At 50.3% G+C, this 24,225-nt stretch overlaps 1 protein-coding gene across 3 annotated transcripts in view; it reads right to left on the bottom strand.

The window, feature by feature from the left end:
* The window catches only part of MASP1 (MBL associated serine protease 1), a 67,930-nt gene extending 44,443 nt beyond the window's left edge, over positions 1–23,487 (bottom strand). For all 3 annotated transcript variants that reach the window (XM_074963370.1, XM_074963368.1, XM_074963369.1), the window contains exons 1-6: positions 23,351–23,487; positions 20,124–20,349; positions 5,306–5,483; positions 3,268–3,399; positions 2,220–2,416; positions 1,360–1,507 (exon numbers count right to left, since the gene is read on the bottom strand). In XM_074963370.1, coding sequence (XP_074819471.1) covers positions 1,360–1,507; positions 2,220–2,416; positions 3,268–3,399; positions 5,306–5,483; positions 20,124–20,349; positions 23,351–23,355 — 886 coding nt within the window. In that variant the 5' untranslated portion in view covers positions 23,356–23,487. The remainder of the gene's footprint in view (positions 1–1,359; positions 1,508–2,219; positions 2,417–3,267; positions 3,400–5,305; positions 5,484–20,123; positions 20,350–23,350) is intronic.
* Positions 23,488–24,225: the final 738 nt, after the last annotated feature.

The following is a 24,225-nucleotide window of genomic DNA, read 5'->3' as shown; positions in this document are numbered from 1 at the left end:
TTTTCGAACATAGCTGTGTATTTTGGACGAAACGAGGACTGATGACTGCACACTTAGCATAGACATCCTGTTCTTCCCAGTGGCCCAATGCCTGGCACTGCTGCTGTGAGTGGCAGGTACATCAAGGTGGTTTCCAAGTGGCAAAAATATTTGATAGCGAGGTCGGTCGGTCAGGGAGGTCGCCCCTGTAGCTAAGCTGATACTCGGGGTGAGCTGGCATGCTGTGCTGTGCCGGCAATGTGACTGGCACACCGTGTACCTGGCTGTGACTGATCCATCCAGCTGGGAGGTCAGGGCAAGCCAATGGGGGAAGCAAGGAACCCAGCTGTGGGGTGGCGTGACACAAGCACTGATTAGGACGGGCTCAGTGACCTCTCCTGGGCAGCACTGTGCAGAGGAGGAGGGTTAGGGCGGGGGGTGAAGGCTGGGGAAGAGCTGGTGTTGGAGAAACCTTCCTCATTGCCAAAGCCTGAGTCCCGGAGTGGAGGGAGCAGGGAATTCCCCAGCGGGAGCTGTGCAGCGAGACAGGCTTTGGCGCGGCCCAGCAAACACTTCCCCGCCACTAGCCTAGCAGAGCTGCTGCCTTTACAACCCCACAGAGACACACCCAAGGTCAGGTCCCCCAGTGGGCCACCCCGTGCAAGGCTGCGCCCCTGGGTGGGGTGCCAGTAGCAGAAACTGACCCTGGGAACCTCTGGATCCAAAAGCATAAGCCTCTCCTAAGCTCAGACCGCTACCTAGCTGTATTTCTGTTTCTGCAGGCCTGCCACTACTAGAGGGGGACAGAGTGCTGCGCGGAATGTGGACGGGTTACACCTACAGGCCAGCAGGCTTCTGCGTGCCAGTCCGGGCTGCGCTGCCGGGCAGGCTGCACACAGACTTCAAACTGTTACCCAGCCCTGGCTCGAGACCGCCGTGGCAATGGCACAGAGCAGCATTATTAAGGGAGGGAACGCTGTGAAATTAAAAAGGCAGCCCATTTAGCCTGCAGAGTTAACCTGTGGAACTCGCTGCTGCAGGATGCTAGTGAGGTAAATAAAGAGCTTGGTAAGGTCCAAAAAAGAGGGGGTGATGCTTGTCTGAATAGCAGTAGCATGTGCAGTGACATTGGCTAGTGAGGATCATGGGAGATCCCTGTCCCCATGTTTGAGGGCACAGCCACTCTCAGGGAGAAGTCCCCGTCCAAAGAACAGGATTGCTCAGTTAAATTAATTATGCAAGATCTATCCCATCTCTTGCCTGAAGTCTCTGGCCTTGGCCATCGTCAGAGACAGGATTCTAGACCAGGTGGAGCCTTGGTCTCTATGTGCAGGGTCCAGCCCCCTGTGCATGGTGAAGGGAAGAAGCCAGAGCAGTTACCGATTGCTGTGTAGGATAACTTCCACCCTTGGTTCTCTCCTGAGCTGTCGCTGTGGAACAGGATCTGAACGCTATTGCTTTGGGTTTCAAGACGTCCTGGGGATTTTTCCCCACAGAAAGGGCCAAACTCCTTCCGACCGGCTTTAATCTGCCAGAGCAACAAGAGGAGATGGTGCAGAGAGTTAGGATCCACTGGGGGCTCACTACACCCTGAGGCTGGCGCGTGAGTCTCACTACACCCTGAGGCTGGCACGTGGGTCTCTCTACGCCCAGGGGCTGGCGTGTGGGTCTCTCTATGCGAATATAAATATGTCTTAGACCCTCTGTGAAATGCTTTGGGGGAGGGGGACAAGGAGGGGCACCTCTCACTGGTCTCCAATGAATGTTTGCCCAAATCTCAAAGGCTTCGCAAGGTCACACACAGGCTGGGATCGCCATGAGATGCTCAGGACTGACCCAGCCGTGGTGCTACGTGACAGCTCAGAAATGGGGTGTACTGGCAAAGCTGGGGGTGCGAGGAGGGCACCAGTGCTGGACTAGCAGGGGGTGCTGCAAATAGGGGGTGAGCTGGGGCTCTGTTCGTACTCAGGGAATGGCTTGAGGAAGTTTGCCTGAGTAAAACCTGAGCAAATCTTCAGTGGTGGGCTTTTAGTTTTGCAGGCAGGGCTTAAATTCAGCTGGAGCTGTCCGGAGCGGAGCTGCGGTAAATATTCAGCCCTGCTGTAAGCAGGCTCTGCTCCCACGGGCTGTACTCACTTGGGCCTGGGTCGCGGGTGGTCCCTTGAGCTAGGAGTTGAGGTAACGTGGGGGGAGTCATGCCCAGAGATCTCCCAGAGCTGGGGCCAGCCCAGCCAGCTCACCTTGATGTAATCGTAGGGGCAGGACACCTCCGGGTGGTCCTCAATGTCGAAGCTGTCTTCGAACTGCAGGCTGATGAGGAAGCCTTCCTCCAGCTCGATGCGGTACAGGCAGTCGGAGCTCTTGGGATAGGGGCTGGGGAAGTCGGCGCTGGTGATCACCCCACTTCTCTGGGTGAAGAGGTTGCTGCTGCACTCCACTGAAAGGCACACGGGAACCCTGAGCAACCGGCCTCTCCGGGCTAGACCCTGGGTCCCGGAGGGAGCCCAGGGTTAAAATCTGGCCTGCTGCCCCAGCGTTGTCTCCTATTCCTAGCCCTGGGCAATCTCCCCTCAGAACACCTCCACCTGACCTAGCTGACAGGGAACCTCTGGACCGGATCCTGATCTCATGCACACCCGCACCCACCAGGAGTGGGGCCACCGATGCCAGTGGAGTTATGCTGGTGTGAACCAGAGGGCAATCGGGCCCAACGCTGCTGAGAGGACAAGTGCTGGCCGCAGGGGAGATCCACTGGGATCCGGGGAAGGACATCTCCACCCCCAGGCTGCTCTGCTGTTACAGCCCCCATCGCTGCTCCGACCCTCACCCATGCCCGGGGGGATTGACTGGTGGATCTGTGTCATTGTGGATCCACTGGCCCTTCCCTGCCATAGCCCCCCGCAGGCTGCTCGGGTGCAGGGAGCCCCCTTACAGATGCGCTCAGAACAAGCATGCTGAGACCTTCCTGTGCAGGAATCTGCACCGGCCAGTCCTAATGCATTCTTTGGGCCAAGGTCAGTCTTTATTTTGGTGTCGCACAAGCCAAGAGCAGAGGTGAACGGGCCACACTGCCACACTGGCCGACCACACCCACTCGGACACTCTGAGCAGAGAGTGCATGGCCAGCGTGCTCCCCAAGTCCCAGCTGGGGGGTGGGCAGGGAAAGCAGACACAGGCCAGAGAGGGCAGATTTGCCCTAAGGGCTAAAGATCCAAGTGTGGCAGAGAGCGCGGCATGATCTGTCCCAGCTGCCTGATGTCTCCGGCAGAGCCCAGAGCTGGGCCGTACCTTTGCAGGTCCTGTTGTCAGAGTGCAGGATGTAGCCAAATCGGCAGGAGCAGTAGAACCCCCCAATGTAATTGTGGCAGTTGTGGTCGCAGGCCAGCTCCTCATCGCTCTTTTCCAGGCACTCGTCCACATCTGCAGGCGAGCAAGAGTTGAGCAGAGCCTTAGAAAGACAGGCACCAAGACAGGAGCACCCCCCACTCCTCCCGGCACTGCTCCCGAGGGGTCGTTTAGACACAGGCAACAAGGAGGAGCTAGGATGCACTCGGACCAAATGGCGACGAAGTTTCGGTCCATATTTCATGGCTCATCCATGATGGGCTGAAGCAAAAGCCCACATCTGACCATCCCATGATGGGTTAACACGGGGCTGACTGGTGTGAGAAAAGGAGGAGCTGGCCTGCCATGGCAATCGGTACACCTGCCCCACCGCGTAGGGGGTGGGGGGCATAGAGTTATGATCCTACAGCCTGACACACCCAACCATCCAGCAGCAAGCGAGTGTTTTGTTTGCAACAGCAACTCACTGTTTATCAATGGAGTGCCCCCGCAGGGCAGCAATTCGCCTGCTGGGACCGGGGCCCTAGGGCTGTGTTTTCATGTGCATTACAAAGGTCATGCTTAGTCTGTTCCCTCCGTCTCCCAGTGCTCAGATCACTTTGTGTTGCCTTCTAAACACTTAGGGCCAGATTCTGCTCTCAGCTACACTGGCATCATTCTGGAGTAACTGCATGATGTCACCCTGGTGTAAGAATCCCTCAAAGCAGCAATAAATGGTAGATGGAACGGTTTCCCTTAAAAGTCCTCTCCACCTCACCAAAATGGCAACTGAGATGCAAGGGTGGATTAAGGGGTCTGAAGCCTGGTCCCCAAAATTGAGGGCTGAGGGCAGGATAATCTCACTGGGGATTCCTTTAAGTATGAGAGGGAAAGGTGATGCTGGGCCAGTCTTGGAGTGTAGGAGCTGGGCTGGTATATCAGCCTGAAGCCCCGATTCCCAGAATCTGGGGGCACTTTGGGGAGTGACAGACACCGACCTGACAATCTGCAGTTAGTCTGTAGCAACCTGCCTGGAACTTGGAGGGAGGAGTAGAGGTTGCAGCGGGGGAAGAGTTAGAAAGAGACACCAGCAAGTCAGTCTGTGTGCACATGGCTGGAATGCTAGCTGCAGTTGGAGCATCTCTGTGAATAGTTCTCCTAATAAAGAGCCAGTTTAGGTTTAGAAACATGAAGTCCTCTCATGTTATTACCCAGCCCATGGTGCATGCAACAGACTTTGCCACTGTAGGGGTCAAGACTAAATCAGAAGAGGATAAATAAAAGAGAATGATGGAGAGCCAGGGTGGGAGGAGAGAGGACTGGCATGCTGTCCAGCAGGGGATCTCAAGCTTGATCATAGTGCACACCACATCTTAATACAGAGATTGTCTCCTGAACACCTCTCCTCTCATTGGCAAACTCCCAGACCACCTCACCTGCCGTTCACAATGCCGTAACATCTCTGCAGAAAGTGTTCTCATTGAAAGCAACACTAGGAAAAAATGTGAGTGTCTTTAACGGTCTTTGATGCAATTCAGTGGCTGGGAACAGGGAGGAGAAACCAGCACCATGTGCCCAGCCAACTCTCAACATGCCACCAGCAAGTGCCCTGCAGACTGCAGTTTGGGCAGCCTCTGCTCTGTGCCAACATGTCATGGCAGTGGGCATCACACATCCTTCTGCGCCCCCCTGAAAATGTGTCAATTTGCCAAGCACTCCTTTGGGATTGCTTGAGCTTCAGTGGAAGTCACCCCTGGCTCTGCTAATACTCCGCACTTTCCATGGTGACCATAGGCTCTGCACTGCTAACAGCTGATGGAAATTCTCTTTGTTCAAGAAGCAGGGGCCTGTGCGTTTGGAGCGGAAGGATCTGAACTCTACCCCTCTCGAGCCATGAAGTTCTGCATCATCCTCAGAGCCTTGGAGTCCTAAGGGGCTATAGGTTTGTAGCGGTATCATAGTGTACCTGTCTCTGCTACTTCACTGCAAAGGAGCTACTTACCCACTGCTGTGTAATGGGCGTCAAAGCCAGTGAAGCGCTCCTCATTGGAGAAGTCGGATCTGAACGTGAGGCCCATGTAAGAACTTGGAGACAAGACCACCTGCTGCCCGGGGGCCTGCTCTGTGTCTGTCGTCTCCCTGCCACAGAAAGTTGCCAAGACTTGGTCTTCAGCCTCAACCTATTAAAAGCCAAAGAAAGACTCCGTTAACACAAGGCATGGCTGGAGACGCACCAGTCTGCTCAGCTGCTCAGCCAGCATGGTGCACGGTATTCACAATTGACACTCTACTCATAGGAAAGGGCTTAGGGCACCAAAGCCATCAACGAGGAGACTGACTTGGTTTGGAAGAGCTTCCAGTGAGGTCTCTAGTCAATCCTGTATCATGGCAAGTTAGATTTCTTCCTAAACCACCCATTTAATAGACACTAAGACCCAAAGGTCCCACCATGATCAGCCAGTGAGACGCCCCCTACACAGCACAAGCCACAGGACTTCGCCCAGTAATTTCTGTAGTGAAGACAATTTTTCTCCCCGGCTGGGTAAGTAAACACCGCTGAACCCAGTAACGTGCAGTTGAACATTGAGTAAGGCATCTCCAAGTGATGAAGACCAGATGAGCTTGGAAGCACTCCAATGCTGGCATCTTTGCAACAGCTCTTGGTAGCTTGCCCCACTGCCCAGGCCCATCTTGCAGCTACATAAAGTCGCCCTTCCTATTTAACTTACATTCTGTTTGCTGCAGCTTAGGCTGCGAGTCAAGTGCCATCTATCATGTGACCACTTGAAATGGTTCAGCAGGTTGTCTTAATTACCAGTGCTTAGGAACAGCTGAGGAATGACTCTCTCATGAGGTATGAAAAAAATAGTTTCCAGAGGGTTATGATTTTTATTTAAAAAGATATATCTGTATTTTAGCTGATAAAGAGCTAGCGAGAAATGTCAGATCGACACTGCTGGAGACTGAAGCTTCCTCTTTATCTGCACAGCGTTTGGATGAACTTCCATTCACCCCCAACCCTGCTAGTGTACCAGAGAACGGAGAGAGAGCCCACTCCCCACGATCCATTTGATTCTAACCTCTCTGCTGAGCCTGACAACCGGATGCCACTTACACATTTATGCTGGAGGCACCTACTCACTTAGAAGCAGACAGAAAAACCAACACTCCTTTCTCGATGGCTGCCAAAGAGCCACCAGATTGAAAGGTGCCAGATTTACATCCCTGAAGACTGAAGTCTTCTGCTTAACCACCTACCAGGCCCTGTGCTGGCAAGAATGCTGCAGACTTCCCCCATTCGATGTCCCACCCATAGAGATCATGGCCATGCAGCTTTCATGATATCTATCGTTGCAGCAAAAGCCAGCTGCCTGGGGTTAAGAAGAAGATTCCTCTATGCGAGATTGTTCTATAAGTGTCCCTTATGGATGTTTGAAACCGCAGCTGGTACTGGCCACTCTCACGGACAGCATTAGCTGGGCCATTGATCTGATGCAATGTGGTAATTCCTCTGTCCCTAAGATGCAACATCGAAGCGACATAACGCGACATCAGCTTGACGTACACATGCAGGGTCAGGGACACCGCTGTGTGTTCTGTTCCGGGACAGAAATCAGGGGGTTATTTCCGTGTCTTCCGAGCGAAAGCTTGTCTCTCTCACCCACAGCAGTTGGCCAGCTAAAGATATTACCTCACCCAGCTGGTCAGGCAGAAGGAAACATCCAAAAGACCTGGTAATATCAGCTACACATAACAGAGAAAAGGGGAGGTGAGTCTGCTTTGGGAGAGGGGGGAATCAGGACAGACTGTGGAGGAGAGAATGTGAAGGTTAACTTAGAGCCCAGGTGTGCAATTTCTATTGACAGCTGTTTGCCTCTGGAAGGTTCCCCCCGCCCATCTCCTGCCTCCATGCTGACCAGCTCCACAGCCCCAGCCTCACCTTTCTCTGCACTTAGTTCTGGGAGCCTCTTCAGAACCCCAGGAGATCGCCAGTGACTGTGTAAACGGGCAGAGTAACAGGGCGACAAGGGAACTCCAATCAGCAAATTCGAGGAGGCCACCAAGGAGAGGGAGGCCCAGCATTTAGATTGTGTTAAAAAAGACAAACCACCCCAAACATTTCTACAGGCTTATTTTTAAAAATGGAATTGAGAAGCGTTTGGGGCATTGTTGGGATGTCCGTTCCCCGGCAGTGCTGGAGACCCAAACACAGCCGGTTTTGTCCTATGAAGGAGATCCAGAAAGTGAAACTGACTAGGAACTGAAGTGAAACTGACCTGCCTAGTTTTATGTCTCAGCTGAGCAAAGTGTGATAAGTAATAAGTAACTGAACTGCATCAGGAGCCTGTGGAATTGCATTGACTTTGAACATCCGAAAGAGAGATTAGGAACAGGGGCAGGGAGATTTTTTAAATAATCAGATGGGACCAAGTACCCCCCCAACACCCCAGCCCAGTCTCCAGTCTTTCCCCTCTGAATTAGCATGCCTGTGTTCCTGAATGCTAAACTCCCGGGACCTATGTGGTATGCACAGAGATGATTAGAACTGTCAGCAATAGGACAATGCCATTTCACAACGACTCCTGGGTTTTGAAATTTGTTTTCATTATGCATCAGAACAAAACCAAAATCCTTTGAACATTTTTCGCGAAATGGAATTGGGTCAGAATGGCACTTGCCCCCTCTCTCTCTGCTCAGAAATAAACCGAGAGCATTGGACCTCAAAACCATTCTAATGAAAACATCATTGGAATCCATATGTCTCTCCAAAACATTTCAGCTTTGATGAAACAGCCTATTTCAGTGAAATTTCATTTAGCTGAATATGTTCAGCCAGCTCTATTTCATATATAAGTGATTATTACTGTTATTATTTATTCATAGTGTGGAGCACATAGGCACCCCGGTCCTTGACCAGGACCCCACTGTGCAAGGTGCGGTACAAACACAGAACAGAAATGACCCGCCCTGCCTCGCAGAGCTGACAGCCTAAGTATACTGATGGATACAGGCAGAGAGAGGTGACCAAGGCCACAGTACAACAATACTGGTCAATGTCAGAGGGAGTGATCTCAGTCCACCAGCTGCCTAACCGCCGAGAGGTTTGTTGTCGGTGTCGTGGCAAAGGAGAGATGACTCTTGTGTTCTGCTCTAGCTCTGCCTCTGGTCTCGGGTAAATCGCTCTGTGCCTCTTCATCCCGCTCTATAAAATGGAGCTAATTCCTGACTCCCAGTGGGACAGGGAGGCTAAATTCATTTATGTTTGCTAAAGGCACTGGGGTCAAGTTTTCTAACGCACCTGAAATGACTTCGCAGCCTGGGTTCCCAATTTCAAAAGGCTTAGATGCCCAAGTCCCACTGAAAGTCCTGCAGGTGACTTTTGAAAATGGAACTTTGGATGCTTTTGAAAATCTTCCCCTTTGTGATCTCTCCATGGAAGGGGGACAAATGAATCATTTTAAATGATTGTCAGTTCAGGATGTCAGTAGGCTGGTATTGTTTAATACCCCGGGGATCCGCGTCTGAATAAGGTCTCATACGCCTTTGCTGGAGTTCACTGGCGCTGGAAGTACAATTTCCATCTTGGGCAGACATCCGTGTGTGAGCTCTGCGGGAAGGGGCTAGCCACCCGGAGTACGTCCCTGGGATCTTGGCTGGGGTGGCTGCCCGTGCAGATCAGAGTGACACTGCTATTTTTAGCATGCTAGCTCCATCAGGCTGGTGGAAGTACGCGTACCCATGCTGGGAATGACGCTGCCAAACCCTCAGTGAAAACCAGCGTGGGTGCAGATTGCCTGCTGTACAGAGCAGAGAGAGACCCCAGATAAACGCCGCTGCGGTCAGCCCATCTTGGCCCGGTGCTGTGGTGTTGTGTTGTCAGCTTGTCCCCTCCCCTGGCTCCTAGCTCCATGCTGGCCTGGGCATTGTAACCTCCTCCAGCTGCTGTTCGCAGCACCCTGCCTGCGTTCCTGTGAGGAGATTTGAATAGGAAGAGCCCCCCTGCTTTCCCCCATTGGGGGAGGGGGTGGTGGAGGAATGTTGCTTTCCCAGCTTGTGCCAGCCCTGCTCCTTTTCATGCCAAGTGAATTCTATTAAGGGGAGGACTAAAGAAGCCGTCCCCCATTGCCAGAGGATGGATCAGCACTGTGGTTGCCCTGATCTTCCCATCTCCCTCCCTCTGGAGGGTTCTCTGGCCTTGGAGTTTGGAACGGCTGGCTCCCCATGCCCCACAGAGGAGAGGGCTCTGCATGCTGGTGGGTTTGGACGATCTGAACTGTCCTGGGAATGTGAGGATGGGCGGCCAAGTGACTGAGCTCCTGTTTCTGTTGGGATACGGACAGGGGTGGGTGTGACACAGGGGCCTGCACCAACAAAATGAAGGGGTCTGGGAGTGTGACAGGTCTGAGAGAGAGGCGAGTGAGTGTGTGAGGAGTGTGTGTGTGCGAGGGAGGGGAATGAGTGTGTGCGGCAATTGTGTGTGTGTGTGTTTGCAGACGTCAGGGGAATGGGCACGTGGGGGGTTGTGAGTTGGACAGGGCTGTGTTTGTACGAGTGAGGAGGGTGCGTGTGGAAACTGTGAGCATGACAGGCAGGAGCTTTCAAGGTGTTCCTAACGCTCTCGCTAGCATGCAGAGCTGCAAAATCTTTCCTCCTCACCTAGTGCCAGGCCTGCAACCCAGCGCCTGGGGGAGGTGCCAGGCTCACAGTGGCGGCTGGGTGGCGAGCTTGGCCTGGCATCCGTTCCCCTGACAGCTCTGCCTGGCCATTTCTGTTGCCTCAAGGCAGCAGCAGCCCTGGGGACTCATGCGATCCCCCTTCCTGGGCTGGAGGATTTCACTGTGGTGCTCCCTGGGCCCCAGCCTCACTTCTTGGAGCCCATGTCTAGCTCCTCCCCTCCAAATCCTGGGGTGCAGGGAGCCCCTGTGGCAGCCTGTCTCTTGGCTCACTGGGGACATAGGCCCCCACATACAGCCCACCCTTTCTGCCATGCAGTGGCACCGGTTCAGTTGGGCCAGAGCCCCCAGAGAAAGGGGGCAGCATTTGGACCACAACAGTTTTAGAATTTGGATTAAATGAAGGACAAATATGTAAAGGTGGAGCCGATCTACAACCCTGGCTCGATTTAACCCAGACTCCAGGCACAGACCCCCCGCTCACAGCACCAGGGCACATATCGTATCACATTACGGTGAGCAGTTCTCCGCTGGCGTCGGTGTCCGACGGATCCAGTGCAAACGCCAGCTGTAGACAGGGCCGGCCGCACAAAGCAGAAAGCCATCTGTATGCTCCCTGTATGGTGCCTACAAGGCAGAGGCAGCATATGGAGAATGAAAGCTCCCGGAAAAAGCTCCGGCTGGTACAAAACGCAGCAGCCCATCTGCTTGTGGACACAAGTCACTGTGAAGGCATCAGCTGGGCACATTGCTCTCTGCTCTGCCTCACCAGGCCTCTGCCCCAGTACTCAGAGCCCTCTGTGGGATTGACCGTAGCTACCTGAGAGACACCACGCCCTCTGCAACTGTGATCTCCCACCACAGCTCCATTGGACTGGAACACCGAATCTGCCCACCAGCAGTGGGAGGGTCACAAGCGTCGGAGACAGGAACCTTCCCAGGAGTTGGACGTAGACTGGGGAACTCTCTCCCACAAGGAGATGAGAACACCAGCTGAAATGTCAACTCAAAGCCTCCCCTCCCAACCGCCAGATTTAAACTGTGACTGAAGGTAGGTCTCCACCATTGGTTCTGAGCCCCAACTTTCCTCAAAGCTTTGAGAGGTGTAGATCCACTGTTCTGGTCCTGATGCAGAGGAGAACCTGTCCTACATCCTTCAGGTCTGACTTTCTGCTGAGACCGAGGGGGCTTGGGTCTCATGTCCCCACTTGGCCTCATCTCTAATAACAAGAATCATCTTTGGTAATGTTGTGAGGACCCCACGGAACGTGTGGCTTATTTCATTCCAGAAGGCTGTACACGGTAAAAGCAGAGAAGCTCTGCAGACACTACTGAGTGTCCCTTTCCAATCTGTCGGGATCTCCCCTCCTGCTGTCATGTTCCCAGAGGGCCTTCAGCCCTGCCCTAGGATTGCTCTGCCTAATGAGCTGTTTAGATACATTACAAGTGGCATGTTTTGCTCTCCTCTGTCCAATTAGTGCATTCCTGGGAGGGCAAAGGAAGCGGTGATGGCTGCATTTCTTGACTGCCTGCTTTGTGCTGTTTTCCTGCTGCAGATATTTCCAGTGCTGAGCGGAAAGACCAAATTCCATTTGGCGCTTACAAAATTCCATTAACTTGGGGATTTCAAAACAGATCTGCAAGGTGTCATTGCCCTGGTTATCCTTCCGCTGGTGCCGTACGAAGGGCAGGCTCTGTGCTCAACAAAACCGTTGTAGCTCTGGCTAAGTCAAAGGAGCTACGGTGATTGAAACCAGCTGAGGATCTGGCCTTGAATATGAAATCTGAGGGAGCAGGGGCTGCATCTCCTGATTCAGTGTGTGCCCAGGGAGACCTCATTTCTTTTGGACCCCGCAGCAATTGTCCAAGAAGAAAGGCCAGAGTAGACTCATAAATCATTACCCTCCTGATTGATCTGGGTGCAAATGGCTTTGAACTAAGGACGCGAGGTTGATTGAATTGGAAAAGATAGTAAAGGCCAATGGCATTTGTTGCCCAACTTTTAAGAGGATTTAACATGCAATAGAGAGAAGGTTGCTGTTTTTTAAACCAGGATTAAGTTCAGCGTATTCTTGCAGTGAATTTCTCCACTGCAATTGATGTTTCCCGAAGGGACATATCTTCTCTAGTGAAAATGTTGACATAATGACCCCGGACAGGGAGACTCCAAACAAACAGCCGAGATTTAATTACCAGCCAGCTCTCTGGATGTAAATGATCTATGAAAAAGTATACAGTCCTCAGCAGCAGCAGCAAATATGAGCCAGGGAGGGTGACCTTTCTGTTTATTTTACTGCCAGAGGCCTGTCACCGCGCCATGTGCTGGAGGGGATGGAGTCCATCGCAGATAAAGCGTCGCAGATACCTTCAGCGAGGACGCTGGTCTTTCCTGCGAGCCCGGCTCTGCAGCTCTTACTCACGTTGAGTAGGTGGGACTCGTCCTGTGGGAAAATGCCATCGCCCGGAAGGGTTCCAGATTCTGGCTCGATGTTTGTGTCTCTGTCCATAGAAACCTAGAAATGTCGGGCTGGAAGGGAGCTCGAGAGGTCATCTGGTTCGGTCCTGGGCACTGAGGCAGGACCAAGCATACCTAGACCATCCCTAACAGGTGTTTGTCCGGCCCGTTCCTGAAAACCTCCAATGATGGGGATTCTACAGCCTTCCTGGGTCACCTGTTCCAGGACTTACCTACCCTAAGAGTTAGGAAGTGTTTAGCTGCTGCTTAATGCACTTGCTCACAGTTGTGATATCTCCTGCTCCTGCTTTGCCTGACTCCATGCTGACCCTCGGTTCCAATTCCTGGCTTCTGACTTTGGCGCTGACCCTGGGCTCTCGCATCTGGCCTCTCACTCCAGCTCTGAGCCTGGGCTCTGACTTCTGACTCCTGCTCTAGCCACTGGGCATGATCACCCACATCCCAGTCACTGACATAAGAACGGCCATATTGGATCAGACCAATAGTCCATCTAGCCCAGTATCCTGTCTTCTGACAGTGGCTGGTGCCAGGTGTTTCAGAGGGAATGAACAGAACAGGGCAACTATCAAGTGATCCATCCCCTGTCGTCCACTCCCAGCCTCTGGCAGTTGGAGGTTTAGGGACACCCAGAGCATGGGGCTGTGTGCCTGGCCATCTTGGCTAAGGGCCATTGATGGACCTATCTTCCATGAACTCATCTATTCTTTTTTGAACCCACTTATGCTTTTGGTCTTCACAGCATCCCCTGGCAATGAGTTCCACAGATTAACTGTGGGTTGTGTGAAGAAATACTTCCTTATGTTTATTTTAAATCTGCTGCCTGTTAATTTCATTGGGTGACCCTGAGTTCCTGTGTTATGTGAAGGGGTAAATAACACTTCCCTGTTCACTTTTCTCCACACCAGTCATTATTTTATAGACCTCTGTCATATGCCTCCTTAGTCGTCTCTTTTCCAAGCTGAACAGTCCCAGTCTTATTAATCTCTCTCATATGGAAGCTGTTCCACGCCCCCAAACGTTGTTGCCCTTCTCTGTATGTTTTGCAATTCTAATATATCTTTTCTGAGAGGGGGCGACCAGAACTGCACGCAGTATTCAAGGTGTGGGCGTACCATGGATTTATACAGAGGCATTATGATATTTTCTGTCTTATTATCTGTCCCTTTCCTGTTGGTTCCTAAAACATTCTGTTTGCTTTTTTACCGGCCACTGCACATTGAGCAGAGGCTTTCAGAGAACTCTCCCTGACGACTCCAAGGTCTCTTTCTTGACACTCATGCTGTTAAATCTGGAGTTTCCTGGTGAGCTGGCCAGGGATCACAGCTGTTCCCCTAGCCCAGCAGGTGGGCTGAATGAAGATTCTAGGTGCATGTACATCTTATGGGCCACGTTTTCTAAATTGTCCTTGAAAATATGCGTGTGATCGTGCAAAGCCGGTACTTATAGGCACTTTAGCTTGCAAATGTGCACATACAAATTAGGCAGTTAGGGACAAATCCACCATTAATGTGGAAGGACACAATTCCATGTCACCAGCAGTTCATTTAGCCCAGTTTAGGAAATGTTAAAAAGTACTCTGGGTCTCCCTCTATATACAGACCCAGGTTCTCTGGCCTGGCTGATCTGCGCTCGTTGCAAGCCCAGGCTGGCAGGAATGGAGAATGGGATGAGGGCAAAGATTTCCAAACCTGGAGCCAGTAATAAAGACAGAACAACTCTGTCTTACCTTGGCTGCTAAGGGTCTCAAGGGGTCACTCTGCCAGGGAGGGATTAATCCGATGCAGTGGTGTCCTGGCCATCCTCCTGACTGTACACTTAAGCTGGTGACCTACGTGAGTAGGGGTGAGTGACACAGGACAGTGACTGTATGTCACTGGAGGATATTCCCAGGCTGTGGGAATTTCCACTATCTGGATTGGCCAGGAATACGGCCTTTTTGAATGTCATGAATCTGACCACACATTGCGGTAAAGCTTCTCTAGGGATGTTGTCGATTACATCATCCAGTATATCCAGACGTTCCTTTGCAGTGGTCCAAGCGCTGAGCGAAGGAATCCGTACATGGGACTCTCCAAACGCTATGCACAGCGCAGGGCCGGGGAAACAACCACTGATAAAGACAAATCTGCAGGGACCCTTTTATGGCAGCAAGTTGCAGTCCCATGGAAATGTGGAAAATGTGCACAGGACAGGGGCACTCACTGATGCTCTCAAGAGGGCATCGTGTGGCTTGAGCGTAGCACAAGATGTATCCACTCCGCAGTGTTATACACATTTCTAAAACCATTTGGCCTTTCCACAGTCCAGCCTGGCCTGTGGTCTTGCAATATACTTCACTGCAGACATCTCTCAAGAGCAGGGTCTCCACCAGTTCCTTCCTCTTCTTATGGGCTAGGGATGGCAAACCCAGAGTTTGTAGTGCAGGGCCTCAAACAGGCTGACCCTTTGCAGCCCACGCCCTGAATGCAGCTGCAGTCCTCCGGGGGATCACGTCAGTATCACAACACAATGATTTTCCCTCCTGGGATATATGTAAATACGGGCTTCTTTCACGATGCCCCCTATTGAACAGCTTCCCTGATCCAATGTGACTAACCACCTCTGTTTTCTCCTCCAGCTGCTCCTAAAAGCTCCCTTCTTTGGCTTGGCCTTTCCTGGCTAATCAGCCTCTCCTGCCTCTGCAACTAGTTGTGAATGCAAAATCTGCAGCCACTCAAGACATGGCTGATCTCAACAATGAAAAGTCTCCTGACTTTACCTTACAGTCACGCCCTCCCCTCTGTCGGTCAGTGTGACAGCACCACCCAGAAGTTCAGAGCTCCATTGTGTTGGGTGCTGCATGAACACACAGTATGGGCTTGTCTACACGGGGAAATTGATCAGAATAGCTCTCGCAGAATAAATTTGGTGAGTGCACTAGAGTGCACTCTAGTGCACCAATCCAGAGTGACTTTTATTCTGGAATAGAGTGTTCACATGGGGAGCAATTCCAGAATAGCTAGACAAGCCCTCCGAGACTCTCCTTGTCCTGTCTACATTTATACAAGATGCAACATGTGGGGGTTGCAAACTGAGCCCCTAATTCCAGAAAGCATTTAAGCACATGCTAAAATCTCACTGATATCAATGGGCCTTAAATCCTAGCTTAAGTGATTTCCTGAATCAGTGCTGATGCAAAGACCGGGGAAGGGAGGATGTGGGTTACATAGGCTCGTGATGTGCAGAGTGCAATGCAATCGACTCATTCAAAGGGTTGACTTTTAATTATAATAAAGAAATTACCAGATTAAAATCAATGTCAGGAATATCTAACCTCAGCCCTGATCCTGCTATTAAATCCGCCGGGCTGACTCCTATGACAGAGATCCCTGCTGAGGGCATAAAACTGCAGGAACACGGGGCCTTAGGCTGAAATTTTCAAATCCAGGTAGGGGCTTTTGGCAGAATCCCTCCCTCGAAAGGAATGGAAGTTGTGGGTCTAGATCCCCGAGTTAGATTTGAAAACCTCAGCCCAGCACAATAAGCTCCTTGGGGATGAGGCTGTTTCTTCCCAATTTGCCCTTAAAGACCCTCGAGGTGACATAAACAATGAATATCATTGACTCTCCTTCCAGTGAAACTCAAGCTGCCCTGCCTCCAGATCTATTATCCTGAGCTGAGTGAAGCTGCTTGGTCTGGTTCGCAGGAGATCATGCCAACCTATTGTTATTTCGGAGTCACATCACTGGGAGCTCCACTTTGATTTTCTGGGTCTGAGTGAGGTGAGAAATTCCACCGAAGTTGAGGCATTTCGCTTAGGGCTTGTCTACACTTACTGGGGGATCAATGTGCGGCAATTGATGCATCGGAGGTCGATTTAGCAGGTCTTGACCCGCTAAATTGACCGCAGATCACTCTCCCGTCGACTCCTGTACTTACTCCACCTGAACGAGAGGCGGAAGGGGAGTCGACAGGAGAGCGTCTCCCGTCAGTGTCGCCTAGTGTGGACCCCGCGGTAAGTAGATCTAAGTATGTTGACTTCAGCTACATTATTCACATAGCTGAAGTTGTGTAACTTAGATGGACCCCCCCCTCCGTAGTGTAGACAAGGCCTAAGTCTCAGGTGGAACTGTGCACAAAACCACCCCTGATCGGCACCGGTTCGCCTGGAACTGAGCCAGATTTTCCCAGGAGGACCACAATCCAATAACCGCATTCCCACTAAGCAGTACCTAGGCCTTACTCTAAAAAAAAGAACAGGAGTACTTGTGGCACCTTAGAGACTAACAAATTGATTTAGTCTGTAAGGTGCCACAAAGTACTCCTGTTCTTTTTGTGGATGCAGACTAACACGGCTGCTACTCTGAAACTAGGCCTTACTCTGTGATTAGTCCCAGTGTGATGGAGGAAGCTTTCTGACTCGAATGCAGGGGGGGAAAGAGGCAGACCTGGGGCGGGAGAGCTTGGGACAGGACAGACCTGGGGTGAATCAGGATTTTGTAGGGCAAGAGGCTGTTGTCGGCCGTTGCAGAAGCTGGAAGGCGTGCAGCGAACGAGGCTGGGGTCGGTTGGAAGAGAAGGGACAGATTCATGCTGAACGCTATGTTGGAGAATTGGAGTCTGTCCCTGCCTCTGCCATAGAGTCCCTGTGTGATACTGGGCAAGTCACTTAAACCAGCCTTTTCACAGGTGGCCATAGCTGTGGGTTCCTCATTTTCTTGGTGCCTGACTTGAGAGGCTGGGGCCTGATTTATAGAAGCGCTGGGCACTCACAGCTACAACTGAAGTCAATGCTGTGACCATATAAAGTGTGGTATAATGCTAAGTACTCTGAAAACTCAGGTCCTAGGGGGCTCAAATCGGCCACCCCAAATTAGTGAAGACCTGTGACCTTAATGTCCCTGTGCACCACAGCTCCCCATTTGTAAAATGAGGATAATAGCACTGCCCTATCTCATAGGCAGGCTGGGAGAATAAACCCATTAATGTCTGTGAAGCACTTTGATATAAGCACCGTGGAAAAACCCACAAGGAAATGAATTATTCTGTCTTCAGAGCAGAGTTGGATGGGGGCAGTAAATAAGGGCTGGGGCCACCCACTGAACAATGAGGATAAAAGAAAAGAGAGAGTGAGCACCATCCATCCCGGGCACTGATTAAGGCAGGGATCCTCTGGAAAGAATAGTACGTGCTCATACAATTAAAGATGGTTTCATAATGCATATGTACAAGGGGGGGCTGAATGAAGATTGACCAGGGGACCTTAATTCTGGTATCTCCTAGCTTCTGAGGGTTCGAGATTGCTCCCTTAACATTCCTGTCATGTTGTTGTGCGTGTGTGTAATTTCTTGTACTTTTCTCCTGGCCCCTCTGATACGGCTCCTTTCTAAGGTGAACAAGCCCAATCTATTCAATCTCTCTTTGTAGGAGGAATTCTTTGTGCCCTTGACTAGACTCATCACAGTCCCCAAGTCTAATTTGCCAATTCCTTGTGAGGGAGCAAGTTCTTCCTTTATTGTTTTTACAACTATTGTTTTAAATGCGGAATGGATTTAGAGCTCCGGAAAAGTTATTATTCACCTCTGACAAGCCAGTCAGGAAGCCGAGATTTGGACATGTTCTCTGATTGGCTCAGAGGTGATTCATCCTTTGCCCTGAATTCAACAGCTGTCAATCAGGACCCATGTCGGCTAATATGACTCTCGGCCTCGGTCGTGTTGACCTCTGGGAAACAGAGGCACATGGCTGACGCACCACTTGACCTTTCCTCTTCCTGTCCCAAGCCAGGATTTTCTTCCGTGTTACAATGATGGTCACAATGGATTAGCCCAGGTGTTTGTGCAGTGGTGATGTTGTAGAGTGCCTTATTGACTGGTCCAAAATCCATCAAAATCAATGGAGAGTCTCCCGCTCAGTTCGATGGGCCCGATATTAACAAAAGCTGGGGAGATGAACCGAGGCTGGAAATCTCCATAGATTCGCACAGCCACTTGGACACTCTCCTCACTTTGGCTCAGAACTTTGTAATTATTTCATCTAAATACATACGGATAGTTTTCAGGTCACCATCAAAACAGCCAGATGGATGTTTCTGAGCGTTTCACAGCAAGAAAGTAATTCCCTGGCTGAGGCTTTGCAGGATAAGTTTCAGCCTGGAGCAAATTTATACAGCTGAGATCTAAAGCCCTGTAAAAAATACCAGCCTCTTATGGAAACCCAGGAGCAAGAGGAGCTCTGCTGCCAAATGGCACCAGGTGCAAATAAAAGGGATTGTTATGATGAGAACGTGAGGGTTGGGGGAGGGAGTGAAGGGTAATGCTTGGAACTGGGGAGGTTCCAATGAATTCTATCTTCAAGCTCATTGCTTTTTTGTAAAGTTATATATATATGTATGTGTCTGTGACCTTTGTTCTTGGAGGAAAGCCAGGAAAAGCAGAAAGGACTAATCAAATAGCAGCGAGCACTGTTAGTAAGGGAAACGGTGCCAGCACAGTTCAAACAAGAACTAAAGCAGGAAAAATAAAATACAAATGTTTTTGTTTTGTTTTCTCAAAGCAGAAATCTAAATGAGCTGGAAACAAGAGATGGGGGCTAAGGCGTGAAATTCAGCTCCAGATCCATGCTCCTCCCATCTCAATGATCGGCAGGGTTTGGAACTGGAGGTTGGATTTGGACTCGTCTCTACTGACAACCTTCGGTAATGGTAACGTATGTCCAGTCCTATAGGCCAGGGTCAGCACAGAAAGGGGGAGCTAACTACCAATGTTTTGCCTTGTCTGTACTGGCTGCTCCAGTAGGTGGCGCTCCGTGGCAGCACTGATCTCCTTGCCCCAGGACGGTAGTAAGGAAATGCGGTGTGGCTGGAGATGCTATCTTTCAGAGGAGGTGTCAGCCCGAAATCTTGGATTGCTCAGGGTTGTTATAGCTCCCACAGAGGGATGTCAACCAGAAAGTCCTACCTACCATGTGGATGACTGTAAAAGACAGCCTGGAAGTCTGGACCCAAACTTTAACAGCCAATCCCTGCTCCTGTAATGGACCAGACCAAACCTTTAGGTCTGATGACCTTTGGGAGAGTCTGGGACCAGATCCAAATGTAGTGGCTCAAGCCCATAGCTAGTGACTTGAACTGGATACAGTTTGAATTGGATACAGGACTCTTCTTCACTAGAGGGTAAGGTGGAGCCTGCAAGGATCATTTAGCATTCAAGATGTGAGGCATAGCACATGAAAAAGCCTTTCCAAATTAAAGGCATCTTCTATGCATGCTCCTGGCCTTGGCATCATGCCTTTATTATCTTTGCCACCTGCCGTGATCCTGGCACATTTGCCACCACAGGTTCTCCTTAGTGAGCATCACGGTGTGCTGGCATTTGGGTTCAGGTTCACACTCTGGGTCTAAGCCCTGTATCTGAACATCCCGCCTGTCCTTCTTCACAACATATTCGTTAATCCAATAAAGAACATCACCTGATCTGCCTTTGTCCCTTTTGCCATTGGCTGATAAGCGCCAACTCAGCTTCCCCTTAGTTTCCTACTTGGCAAGGCAACGCTCGTGCCCTGTGAATGAAAAAAGCTCCTCGCCCACACTGCTGCTACACTAAGCTCTCCAACACGGCCAAGCTGCATGCCCTCCTGGCTCTTGGGTTGACACACTACAGCAATGGCACAGAGCAGTTTGGGCATCTCACCTTCACGTAGTCATATTCACAGAGGTAGGACGATTCCAGGTCAAAATGCATGAAGTAGAGCTTGATTCTAAATCCATCCGGCACAGAAATATTCCAAGTCACTTCCGAGTCACTGGGGTAGGAATCTGGGAAGTTAGGGGACTGGATCTCCCCAAACATGTCTGTTAACTCAATGGCAGCTGCACTACCAAACAGGAAGGCACAAAGGGACCAGGCCAAAAGGTACCTGCAAAACACACATGAAGATCAAATTAATGTTTCCCCAGGCTGAAACCCACCAAGGACACAATCTACTTGGTTTGTCCCACGTTCCAGGGTGGTTCTACTTTGAAAAGTGCCTGGGACCGGTACACTATGGCTTCAGGATGGGAAGTGAGGAGGTTCTTTTCACCTTCCTCTGCAGCATGGGATGTGGTTCACTTGCCAAAATCACCGGGGCATGTCTCACTTAACAATTCCCTGCCAGTGCGGGGGCCTTAATGACACCTCGGTCTCTCCTGTTCCCTCCTGGTGGCATGGAGTTTAGTCTCCTGCGATAGTCCCACTGGCAGCCTGTGGGCCAGATCTGGCCCAGGGAATGATTCCATCCAGTCCTTGAACGTGTCTGCCCCCTCAGCAGACCTGCTCTACGAAAATGGCATCCCGGAGCGGCGCGACCTCCCATGAACTGTATGCGCGAGGTCACGCCTCATGAAGGCCGCCATTTTGTAGAGCACATATTTCTGCATGTGGCCCATGACGCTGCCCTGCTCAGCTAACATCCAGCCCATGGCACTGGAAAGGTTGACTCGCCCTTTGAGCTGAAGATCGGGGTAGCCGGGTGGGATTTAACAGTCTATGCTGGGCAGGAGGTGAGACAAGATGACCTGATGGTACCTTCTGGCCTTGAACTCTATGAAACCAGGAATAGCTCCCCCATGGGGGGATTTCCTTAAGCAGATTGTAATGACTCCAAATGGGAATTTGGTGAGATACTGGGGCAAATAATCTGACTCTGATGAGAAATGTTTAGGATCGTTAATGAACCCAAGTGGTCGGGACCTCATCTCACTCAGCCGATGGGCGCCCAAGCGTCACAGTGTCCTCTATCCCCAGGTTGGGGGGCGGGTGTCAGTGCTGACTCAAAGGATATAATAGGGAATCAAGTCTCTTTGAACGATATAGCACACAGGTGCAATCTACAGCTTAATATTTCCTATCTCTGCACACGGCCTCCTCGCAAACCCAGGGTATCTAACACTTTCTGAGGAACAGACAGGGGGCAGCAAAGTATCCTGCTAACTAATGCTGCGTTGTTCAGGAAATGTTAATTTAATGGAAGAATAAACATGCGAAAGTTTAATAAAATAATGGAGCTTTTAAAATAGGCTTAATGAAAGAATCAGGGGTATAACAGCTAAGCCGTATTATTGTTACTTACCCTCATCTCACTAAACTTGGATCACTGAGGGTGTGTAGACACTACCTACACTGCCGGGATGGGTTGTCTCATCAGTGTAGGTAATCCAAAGGCAGACACTAACTAGGTCAATGAAAGGATTGACCTAATGCTGGATTGACCTAGTGCTGTCTACACTGGGAGTTAGATCAACATAACTACGTTGCTCAGAGGTGTGGATTTCTCACGCCCTTGAGAGACGTAGCTAGGCCAATGTAAGTTCCCAGTGTAGACCAGTGCTGACTCGCCAAGTGTATATATCTTCATAACTGCACTACAATAGACATATTGTGTATGTTATGTAGGAAGAGGCTAAAGTTAAATTTTTATCTATTTTCCTCTTTTCTGTTTGTGAGTCTTCTTTCTTTCTTTCTCTTGGGAGTAGGTATTATCCCCATTTTACAGATGGGGAAACTGAGGCCCAGAGAGGTTAAGGCCCAGATCCTCAAAGGCAGGTAGGCTCCTAATTTCTACTGAAATCACTGGAAGTGAGCACCCATGTCTCAGGCTTTCTGTCCGGTTCTGGGCCTAGGTGACTTGCCCGAAGTCACAACAGAGTTTGGATTCTACGCCTGTCTCAGGTCCCAGGAAATTAATGCTGATAATCCAGCCATCCTGATGTCCAGTCTTGTGCGTTTTTCCGGCACAAAAATCTGATATAATTAAGTATTTTTTTTTAACAAAACCCGTGAAAACAGGAGGTCTGCTTGGCATGAGACATTCGGCTTGAAGCTGACCAGAACCGAAGCAGTTTAGTTCCATTATCCAAGTGGATAAAGTGCAACAATAAAGGGACCGTGTCAAAAGTCAAATCCATTAAAAATATTTTTTCAGTTTTAAAAACTAGACACTCAGGCCTTGATGTTCGGAAGCCATTAAAGCCAGCAGAACTATTTATCCACAAAGCCTGGACAAATGTTTGCAAGATCAGGGTCGGAGTTAGCTATGCCAGTGAAGAAATTAAAACGATATCTACGAATTCTTTTTAACCTGATGGAGCCCTTTTAAAAGCAGGGCCGTGGTTTTGTGTACCACAGGCTCTTTCCTCAGCTTTTGCTGAGAAGCAGAGAAAGGTAACGAGAACTGAGACATTTGGATCGATTTTTCTCTCAACGCAAGTGAGTTTTAGCATACAACTTTTTGATGGCTTCTTCGAAACCACAAAAATGTGCGAAGGGAAAAAATCTGTTTCTCTTCTGGTTGAAATACATTGGGGGGGGGGCAGATCTGTAGCTGGTGTAAACTGTATAAGCCTCCTTGACTTTGATGGAGCTATGCGACTTTGCACCAGCTCAAGATTTGGCCTGTTATGTCTTTGCTTTGCTTGCTCGGTAACAGAGGAGGAAAAATAAGATCAAACTTCTCTGCCATGCCAGGAAAGTCTTATCCTCAGGAAAGGGAGAAAAGTGACTTTGGTGTGAACAGAGAAACAGAAACACGTACAGTATGTAACACCTCTGCTGAAACTCACACATTTCAGAATCCCAGCGAACACTGTGTAAATACAGCACTCAGCGGCAATGATATCACGCGATTTCTTTGCAACCCAAAAAAGCCAGCCTGCATGGCGAGTCATAAGCTAGAATTCCTGGGGACTCTGGCACGCAATCCCAGCCCTGGCATGGAGTCGAGATGCGGGCAATGTTTTATTTGTTGCTTGCCTCACAGACTAAGCAATAAAAAAAAAAGCAATCGTCAAAGTAAAGTATTTTCCAGAGGCAAATCCCCTCCCCAACCCTGCCCAAATAGCACGGGAATCCCCTTGTCAGTTTCCCAGATGGGTACTTACCTCATTTTGCTGCTGTTTGTGTTTTCTGATCTGCTTGCACTGAGGGTGTTTTTGGTATAGGCTGTCTTGTCCCAAACGCTCCTCTGCCTGCCTTATCTTTGTTCAATACAGATTTGTGTGTGTGTGCGTGTGTGTGTGTGTGTGTGTGTGTGTCTGGAGTTGTCTGGCATTCTCCATGCAGGTCACGCCTTCCTCTGCCTGCTACAGTTCTACACACACAAACCTGACTGTGCTGAAACTGTCCTCCACTCAGCCAGGCTGTTCTCACAGTCCCTCCTCTCACTCCACAGGGATGTCTCCTGGACTTCAACAAAAGCCATAGGGCTCAGCTAGGTTTTTGTCTCTAAATCTGCAAGGGTATGTGTGTGTGTGTTTGTGTTGTAAGTTTTTTTTCCAGGCTGCTGTGCCAGATGGCTAAAATTTGCTTCTCAACAGGGCGCGCTGCAGAGACACCAGCACAAGATGAGCTGGGAATGTATGAAACACAAAATTGTCCAACATAAATAACTGAAATTAGACTTGGGCCCAGGCGCTGGAATTCAGATATGGGTTTTTGGGACCAGATTTCAGCCTCTTCCCACCACAGCTCCAAAGTTCAGAGTTTGGGGTTCCACTCTGGTTTCAGAGAAAGATTCTAATCACAACAGTCAGATCTAGGCTCAGATCCAGGTTTCCAACCCCCGCAAAGCTCAGAAGGGGTTGGGTTCAGGATTCTTATTCTGGGGTTAACAGCAACATTCAGATCTGGGTTTGGTTCTGGATTTAGAGCCCTTTAAAGCTCAGGGATGCAGGCCTTTGATTCAGACACATCTCTAAAAGGAACAGCTAAAACCATGAATGCTTTCCTACCCTAAATAGATTCATTTCCCCCTTTC

The sequence above is a fragment of the Natator depressus genome, chromosome 9 (genome assembly GCF_965152275.1).
Source record: "Natator depressus isolate rNatDep1 chromosome 9, rNatDep2.hap1, whole genome shotgun sequence".
NCBI classification, from domain to species: domain Eukaryota; kingdom Metazoa; phylum Chordata; order Testudines; family Cheloniidae; genus Natator; species Natator depressus.
The sequence above is the reverse complement of the archived record's forward strand: the minus strand, read 5'-3'. Positions and strand labels throughout refer to the sequence as shown.